The following is a 9,274-nucleotide window of genomic DNA, read 5'->3' on the forward strand; positions in this document are numbered from 1 at the left end:
CTACAAATTATGAGAACTGGTTGCTGGGTAAACGCCAATCATGCTTCGAGACGCTGGTTTATCTTTCAACCGCTATCGCTTTGTTACGTTATGGCTTGTCTTCTTGACTGATCGTTATTCGAATTGGAACATGAAATCTTCGTTCGACTTTGCGTGTTGTTGTGCATGATGACGTGCCAGAGGTGAAATTCAGCGCTTCATCTTTGAGGCCATTTAATTGGACGACGCGAAGCGGAATGGTTAGACGTCCTGGTTTTGTAGACTGCGGCCGTCATGGTGCTGGAAGCGAGTAGAATAAGTCACGTGTTGGTAAAAATATCAGGCAGTGAAAAGTGTTCTCCCTGGGGCAGGTCTGATCCCTGGAGGCTGAGGGAATGCACCTGCCGTAATCGTGGAGAACACTGCTTCGAGTGGTACGGTGGGATTCACCCCCAGGCACATCGTTACTGCTGCAAGAGCGGTGAACAACAAAAGGTTTCTGTAGGAAAATGAGAAACAGATGGATCAGGAAATGTTAATCGGGTTGCCAGGTAACGAAGGCTGAGGCCAAGTCAAATGGGTCGTTTCTTGGATAGGTAAATGACCGTTGAGTATGACAGGACAGTCATAGAGTGGGTCTCGTGTGGGCCGTTTTGTTACAGGATGAAGGCGTGAATCGAGAGCCAGCTGGACGGTTATTCACGGTAGGTTGCACTGTCATAATTTTTCTATTTGAACTGATAACTCATCCAACGGGTTTTGTATTGTGAACCTCATAAGGACCCCACCAGTGAAATCCGGCGTTTGCCTTCATCTATCTTCCTCGGGTTGAACTTAGCGTGGCTTTGTCTATGGTAGCTGCCAGTCCTTCATGCAAGCAAGTACAAGAATGCGACGGTAACGACGAACAACTAAAAAATGATAACATTTTGGCTGTATATGAACCTTGCATGGTACCTTTGATCTCCCCTTCATTTCCACGATGTCTTGTAATGAGAACCCATTAAACTTTCATCTTGTTGAATGTAACTGGGAAGCCTTGCACCATGCAGGCTTTATTATTAGGCATACTGGCCTTTCTATGCATGCTCGATGACGGCAGCAGATAATAGTCGGCAAACAACATAAAATGTACCCAACAGTTTCAGCATAAGTTATTTCCGATGAAATGCCAGTTCCAAATGGAGCTGTGAATAAACGACCACCACCAGAAGTATGCTCAGACCTTGTCTGGCAAGGCACTGCTACATGCTACCAGTTTTATATAACTTTATGTTGGTAGTTTGAGGAGATTTGGGATTTTTGTGGAGATTTTGTCCTGTAGGTCAAGCTGATCTATGTTGAAAAGCCGAGAAGCACTGTAAGGCTGTTTCATCCTTATTGGGAATCATCAGCACTGCACATCCCACGAAACTCTGAAGAGTCTCAAACCCGCGACCTCCTGGCTGGTAGTTTGAACACTTAACCTTTCGGCTACGGGCAGCTGATCAGCAATGTGATTAACTCGCGCCACTCATCCTTCAATCACGGGATCCACATCACGCGCTCACACGTGTTGACTGACCTCTCGAGCAACGACTTCTCAGATGGAAGTTTCACTCATCGGGTGAAGTTTACCCTTCCACTACTACCAACGGTCTATAAGTAGCTCAGTGCGAGTTAATCAAGTATTCAAACTACTAGCCAGGAGGTCGATGGTTCGAGACTCTCCGGTGTTTCGTGAGATGCGCATTGCTGATGATTCCAATAAGAATGAAACAACCGTACAATGCTTCTCGGCTTTTCAGCGTAGGTAACTTTCTGTTTCGGGAGGGAGATTCAGAAGAAGCTAGGTGGCTGTTACGATATGTTCAGCTTACAATCAGGTTCTGCTTGGAGCTCGAAACACTATAAACAGTCATGGGGCGTTTTATGCACCTCATGAATTAATTAAGCCCCCAACCGATTTAGACGTTGCGGTGAATGATAAACCTTTGGGTCGCTGCATCATAACCCCATACACACATATCGTTTGTAATTCTGAACCGACTAAGGGTGAAATTTAACCTTGCGCACTGTTGGATATTTCCAAAGAACCACACGATGCAGGATTTGTCCTGTTCTGCCGAGGGATACCTCTACCTTTCATAACAGAACTGCTTTTACCACTAATTGTGGTCTCTGTTAAACATATAGTATTTTCTCAACCACTTTAGTTTCCTTCATGCTGTTTTGCTTGACGTTCGAGGTTTGTGTGGGTGTCACTTTTGGTCGACCTGCAGTTTTTAACTACTTCCTACTGGCCTTTCTGCAGCCTGAGTATGAATTTTTACTCTCATTTCACAGCCACTTCACTTCCCTCCGCTACCTTCTCTTCGAGAAGTGCTGCGTATCTACGGGCTGCGCGCTCAAAAACAGTTATCCCAGAATTTCCTGCTCCAGCCTGCCTCACTCAACAGTTTTGTCAAATGTGCGGGTTCATTGCACAATGCGTATGTATTGGAGGTTGGTCCTGGGCCCGGTGGATTGACGCGAACCATTCTTCAGTGCCGTCCGCGCCATTTGGCTGTCGTTGAAGTCGATAGGCGATTTATTCCTGGCTTGGAGGAATTGCGTATGACCGCGGCGGAAATGGGCATAAAAATGGACATATACCGACAAGTATGTTCGTTTTCTTCCACACCCGAGGCAATCTCTAACGTTCATCACCTTCCCCGTTCATCGAGTCCTCCGTACGCGCCAAACAACCGCAGCTCTAACTTATCGAAACATAGTTTCGTCAAAGCCAACTGTCCTGTCGCAGTATATGTTAGGTCGGTCAGTATTCTCCGTCAGACAATTTCAGGTCACTCATACACAAGACGCCTCAGTGTTTTGAGGTATTCGGCATATTGGTATGCTTAACCCACACTCGAGACGCGTTGGTAGCTTTAAACTCGTGTCTTTATATATACCTTACTAATAGGTTCCCTTATGCTGGTCGGTGTCCGTTGCTTCTTTCACACCGGTGAACACTACCATCCGGAACGGTGTGTTTTGTTACTCAAAACTTCTAGTTTAATATGTCATTCATTCTTTCGAGCAGCTATGTGTATTGACAAACAAAAAAGTTTACTTCGACTTATACACTCATCTGCATGTTAATTTGATTTTGACGGGAGACTTATGTGAAACCCAGCTGAATCTCTCGTTTATGCTGTTCTTAAGCAACTGAATATGCTGCACCAGGCCGCCTCATGTTTCACTTGGTACGATATTCGGGATATCGCAATACATGAGGCGGCCTGGCGCAACATATTTAGCTGCTTAAGAGCATCATAAACGAGGGATTCAGCTGGGTTCCACTTGAGTCTACCGTCAAAACCAAAGTGGCGTGCAGATGAGTGTATAAGTCGAATTTCATGCAAGTTGGATTCAAGAACACGAGGTCGACGGAAATTCGGCGATTGTGCCTACCTGATGAGCTTCGAGAAGGGCAAAACCGGTCGTGGGCTGTCCAAGATTGTTCAGCAGCTTTATGCACAATGTATTACGTCTGAAGTATTGTACTTGACCACATCTGAGAAGGTTTCATTTTTTGTCACGAATAGGTAAATGTCGATCAGTTTTACCCACTGTCGTCCCAAATGCTTTATGAATACCTTTGTCATGCCTGTCATTAGATATATCACAGTTTAACCACAATTTTGCTTATAATACACTTCCCTGAAACCCTTCGTTCTTTTTTGTGGTATATTAGGATATACTTCAATTCACCGGAGAGGCCATCTTCCCAATAGAGGCCTGTCAAACTGAAGAATCCTGGGGTGCTACTGTGGCTAACTCGTCTGGTGATTTTCCAAAACATGATACCACGTGTGGTGCACTCGCGTGTCCACCACCTCTGTCTCGGGTGCGCGTGATTGGTAACCTGCCTTTCAACATCTCCACTCCGTTGGTTATCCGCTGGCTGCACGATATATCGGAACATCGTGGCATTTGGCGTCTTGGGCGAGTTCCCATGATCTTTACTTTTCAGAAAGAAGTCGGCCAACGTCTAGTTGCCGATGTATGGGATGAACAGCGCTCACGTCTTTCAATTATGGCGCAAGCTTATTGTGAAGTGAGCTTTCTTTCGGGAGTTGTACTCATCCCTACTCCTTACCCTGATTTCTACCCGTTTATATTTTATACGTACGCTGTACATTATTCAGGCGTCCATTCCATCCGGGGAAGAAAGTTACTGCTCACTTCATTGCAGCTGACTGATAGGAGATGATGTGATGGTCTAATGGTTAAAACAAATTATCCTGGAAGTTTCTTGGAGATTTGCTGCAGGCGATTAATTTAATGTCATGTAGCTTTTAGTTTGAGGATGTGCATCCGACGGTCACTCAACTATTTTCGACTTGTCCAGTTGTTTTATCCAGCTTGCTTGTAGCCCGAGTTTGTATCGTAGCCCGTTTTACAGGAGTCTTGTGTGGCTCACCATTCCGTTCCACTTTTCGATCGCCGGTATCTCACGCATATAGCCACAAGAGAATGACGCACCAAATAAACTTCTCGACTCATTTCAATATTTTGTTGCTGTACCAGTTCTGTTCGAACTTTGTCTCTGCCGTTCTGGACGTTCACGACTTCCGGTAATAAACTACGAATAGACTGTATGGGGTGCTCAGCTATGTGATTAAAGCAGCAGTCTAGGAGTCTGGAACGCCTTTGATTTATTGTAATGGAAGCTTGGACATTCGTGTGCGTAACTTCTGTCACATGGTGAATGCAGGACCCTGGCACCTAAGATGCACATTTTGCGTACCCGATTCGCCGGAGAGGCCGCGATCATTTTAGGGTAAACACCCAGAGACCTATGGCGGTAATGCCTGTCGTGTCAAAGCTATTCTTTAATGACAATCCAATGTAGTTGTTAGGACTTATATTCCAATGTGCTTGTTTTTAGGTAAAGTTCATGGAAGAAATACGGGGTTCAGCGTTTCTTCCGAGGCCACAAGTGGATGCAGCCATCGTAAGACTGGTACCGCTCAGTCAACCTTTGATTCCTGTTGCGTTCCCTTATGTAGAAAAATTGGTCAGAGCTGCTTTCCACTTCAGGTAATCCCTTGCCTTTTTGAGTGTATTTCCCACCCTATTAGATTTACTGTAATCCCTTTGTGAGTGAGACCACTTTCTATGGATGAAATGTCTCCAATCACGGGTGACCTAATGTGACCCCTTCGCAAAATAGCCCCATCAAAAAAAATCGAATCCCTCTTTTTTCCGTGGTGGCCTCTTTGGGGGTGATCGTATAGTTTCAAATTTATCCAGGAATAATGCAAAAATTTGTGTATAAGCTCCTGTCAAGAGAAGTGTTGCTTCAAGTTCTCTTGATTTTCCCCTCACACTCATATATGTCTTTGCGAAGGAAATGCTGGCAACTCAGGTTGTGATGGTAGCGGTTGAACTGTTCTTGAAGGTCGATAATTTCGTCTTCAGTCTTTAACTACCAGTCGAGATACCTTAATTATGCCTCAAAGTGGAGGGAGAAGAAAAAGAATGGATGGGGAGGACCTGACCTGTCGCAAGCGTTTAATCAGGTAATCCGGAGGGATACTGGCAGTACGAGCACAACAGGCATCGATCAGCCGCAATGTCTGCAGCCAAGCGCGGGGTGTCACGAAAACCCCATCCTAGAAGACAGACTACACCAACAACACCCAAACTCCACGCAACATACTGCCTCCATATGTCAGAAGGCCCGCGTTTAAACTCCGACACTGCCAAATACGTGTACTTGTGGCAAACTGTGATATGAGCGAAGCTCGAGTCCAGTGCTAGCCCTTTTTTTGGTGGAAACTCACCAGAATAATTGCGTCAGGACAGACGGACGACTGTTCAAACGAAAGTGATATGAATGTGAATCCTTCGGGATCTCACACTATTCTGCCAAGTCAAACATCTCCCACCCCGAGATATGTACCATTCTGAAGGACGCACAGAAGGCAATACTCGTCTCGGTGGATGGTGTTTCGATATGTTTGGCAAGTGCACGAGCCATCACAGGTGATAGTGTTGGATGTTTTTCGTGAGTGAAGTACACAACCATGTTCCCGTACGGTACCGTTTTCAGTAACTTCCTTGCTTATTTTGCGTATCTATTTACTACGTCGTTCGTTTCTTCAGAACATCATCATCATTATCAGCTATACGAACCGCATACTTGTCATACAGTTGTAGCTGCCACAGTTTCGTCCACCGATGTTTTGAGGAGGTGGGGTAGGTAAATGCGCACTGGAGGCGGGGGCTGGTAAGTTGGCGCGTAAATACAGACCTGTCAGTGGAATTTTAAGTGGGGGATTAGGAAGGTAGGTATGCATTGAAGGCAATAGCTTGGATGCACCGCGCAGTTGAGGGGGCGACCGGACCATGCCTGACAATGTTTCTAACCATTGATATGGCCCGTCTCGGGGTCCCCATCCAGGAAGACGGCGATGACCAGCGCAGCTGAGTTTGCTGGTAATGGCTTTCACACTTCTCTGCCAAGTGATTGTTTAACCTCCCCTGACTCGTTTTTACCCTTCGCGTGGTTCTGCAAAAAGGACCCATCAAGGAATTCGGTCGACCGTTACATGGACTACGTGGCTAAGCGCAATCTGTGGAGTGTGATTAATTCATTTATCGTAAGCGAGTTATTTCTTCTGAATACCATTCGACGTCCTTCATCATAGCTGCTCCGGTGTTGCTATCAGACTCGGGCAATGCTTCGAAGACATCGATGGTCAAACACCGGAAATCTTTTGATGTCGTCGGCACGCAGCGGCCAGGTTTCTAACCTGTATAGCAATATGAATCGCACTGAAGCATTGTAAACTCCACCATTGATGGATAAGCTCATGTCACGCTTACGTCACAAGTGGCGTAGGTTCGTAAAAGCTTCTCTGGCCTTCCCAACCCGGATGGAAATATTGTTTCGCTAGAACACCCGGACTGATACAGCTGCTCAGGTAAACAAACTTGTCTACTACTTCAAGCGGCTCATCCGCAAGAATGGGGCTAGGGTTCGAGCCTACCCACTCTTGCACTAGCACTACACTTTGCAGATGTGAAGTGCATGCCAAACCGTGAAGCAGAATTATCTAAATCATTTAATATTGTTTGCATTACCACGGAATCAGATCCAAGAAGAGCTGTGTCGTCTGCGTACTCGATATCTATGAGCGAACGCCCCGGGAGAACTTCGACCCTACAGGCATTTGAGGCTGGTAGTGAATCTTCCGTGATCGTATCAACGACGTAGTTGAAGAAATAAGGTGAGAGAACACAGCCTTGTCTGACACCACTTGATTTGATGAACTCAGGCGATAACTTGCTTTAGACCTTCATGCGGCCGCGAGAGTTGGGGTAAAGCCTCCTAATGAGGGTCACCGTGGACGTGCCTAACAAAGGTATATTTTATGATCACTTTTGATCATTCTAGCTATGAATTTTTCAGTCACCACAAGCATCTTTTTTCGCATGTCTCTCAACCCCATCCTAGTCATTTTGTTCCATTGTGTTTTAGAACAAAACAGGTTGTGCATGGCCTAGAAACTCTCTTTCCATCCAATCGTCCTGAGCTGGTTATTCGGCTGTTCAAAGAAGCTGGAGTGCAGCCAATGAAGCGCCCTACTCAGGTAGGGTTCTGAGCGTTTCTGTACTTTCTTCTGTTTCTAACTCTGATTGTTTACTCCATTCTATATATTATTTGGCTTGGTGATAGACATTAGGACACGATCACAACTTGAATAGCAACCACGCTTGTGTTACTTACCTGGTATTACTCAGTAGGCGTACGGACATTACTAACTTTCCCTTATACGTGATGAACTCTATTTATTATTGCTGTTATTATTAGTGGCCGTTACGAAGCATAAAATGTCAAGCTGTACCGTAGGACTCGAGCGTTCCTGTGAACCTAGTTGTGTCGATGCTGAATTAGTCGATAGATGCAGGGTTTGTGCACCTGTGTGATATACTTAAGAAGTTGCATACATAAGATCATTTGATGTGTTGGTATTGATGCCCTCTATCCTGTCCGTCTCCCTCGTTGAGGTGATATCTAGTCAACTTCCTAACATCTCGATCGTTAACATCATCATCGTCACCGTCATCATTGACAGCATAACACCAGCGTTCAACACTGATGCTTTGCTACCGTACAGACAATTTATTTGAAAGCCTTATTATCGGGAAAAGAATAGAAGTAGATGAGGAATGGACTAGGCTTACTCTACACCAATCATTTTGAGGTACCTACACCTTCAGACACATTCAGGCAATGTGGATTGAAACTGAAAACAGGAACACCACTGACATCGATTAGCAGCCATACCTTGCAGCGTCTCCAACCAGGCGTAGCGGGAACCACGCGGTCCCCATCCTGAAAGGCGTGTAGCACAGACAGCACCCAGACTTTTCGCACTCCCTTTCTTACCACTCCGTTAAGTCAGAAGTTGGCCGCTCTGATTGCGTCATTCCGAATTAGACAAGGTGACAGCACTTTCTTCGGTGAACGATGGTTCTCCATGCGCAATACATGACCCTAATACCGCAGCTTCTAGTTCTGGACACATTTTTCGATTGAAGTTCCGGTTCCACCACTGAACGCCTGTTTTCTAATTGTTACGGATTCACCGACACCAACCCATTCGAGCTATTGTTCGGGAACTACGGTGGCTAAAAACCTAAAAGCGTCCTGATTCCGCTGCCCGAAGAGACCACGTCTCACAGCCGTGCAAAAAACTGCCTGTACTGTAGCCTGATACAGATGTCTCTTGAGAGTCAGGGATATGTCGATTTGACGCCATAAGTTTCTGAACTTAGCAAACACCACCAGTGCACTGACCTCATCCATCACATTACTATCGGAACAAATACAACCTCCATGATACGTAAAACGCCCAACAATTTAGAGTGCATTTTCTTGAGTTGTAAGTGACATGTTCAGTGGCTACATGTTCCGAAGCATAACCTTGCAGTTTGCGAAAGTTTGCGACCTAAAGCTGCGACCTTGACGTGGTGGTCGGGCTTGAGTGCTGCAATGATCCCGCGGGCTACACTGGCTGGAACTTCGTTCCACAAGGTACAACCATGCCAGGAAGGCCAAAGGGGAGCAGCGAGATCCCGCACTACGAGCAATCGTGGTACGGGGCGGTCTTGGGGTAAAGTCGTACTGTCCGCTGCGACAGGAGTGTGAAGGCAGTAAGGTGTTTCCCCCAGGCCACCAGCATGTCCATATTTATGGAAGCAGCGATGCTGCCTTCCCCTGAGGAAGGACGGGTTAGAAAAGGTCGGCCCCAAAAAC

General features: G+C 46.0%; 1 protein-coding gene across 1 annotated transcript in view; it reads left to right on the top strand.

Annotated features, from left to right (window-relative positions):
• Positions 1-1,560: 1,560 nt before the first annotated feature.
• Positions 1,561-9,274, top strand: part of T265_07688 (hypothetical protein) — a gene marked incomplete at both ends in the record, with an annotated part of 12,442 nt that continues 4,728 nt past the window's right edge. The window contains 4 exons of the mRNA XM_009173267.1: positions 1,561-2,619; positions 3,698-4,060; positions 4,895-5,046; positions 7,493-7,604. Of these exons, the coding sequence (XP_009171531.1) occupies positions 2,575-2,619; positions 3,698-4,060; positions 4,895-5,046; positions 7,493-7,604 (672 nt within the window). The remainder of the gene's footprint in view (positions 2,620-3,697; positions 4,061-4,894; positions 5,047-7,492; positions 7,605-9,274) is intronic.

This window comes from Opisthorchis viverrini, assembly GCF_000715545.1.
Source record: "Opisthorchis viverrini unplaced genomic scaffold opera_v5_180, whole genome shotgun sequence".
NCBI classification, from domain to species: Eukaryota; Metazoa; Platyhelminthes; class Trematoda; order Opisthorchiida; family Opisthorchiidae; genus Opisthorchis; species Opisthorchis viverrini.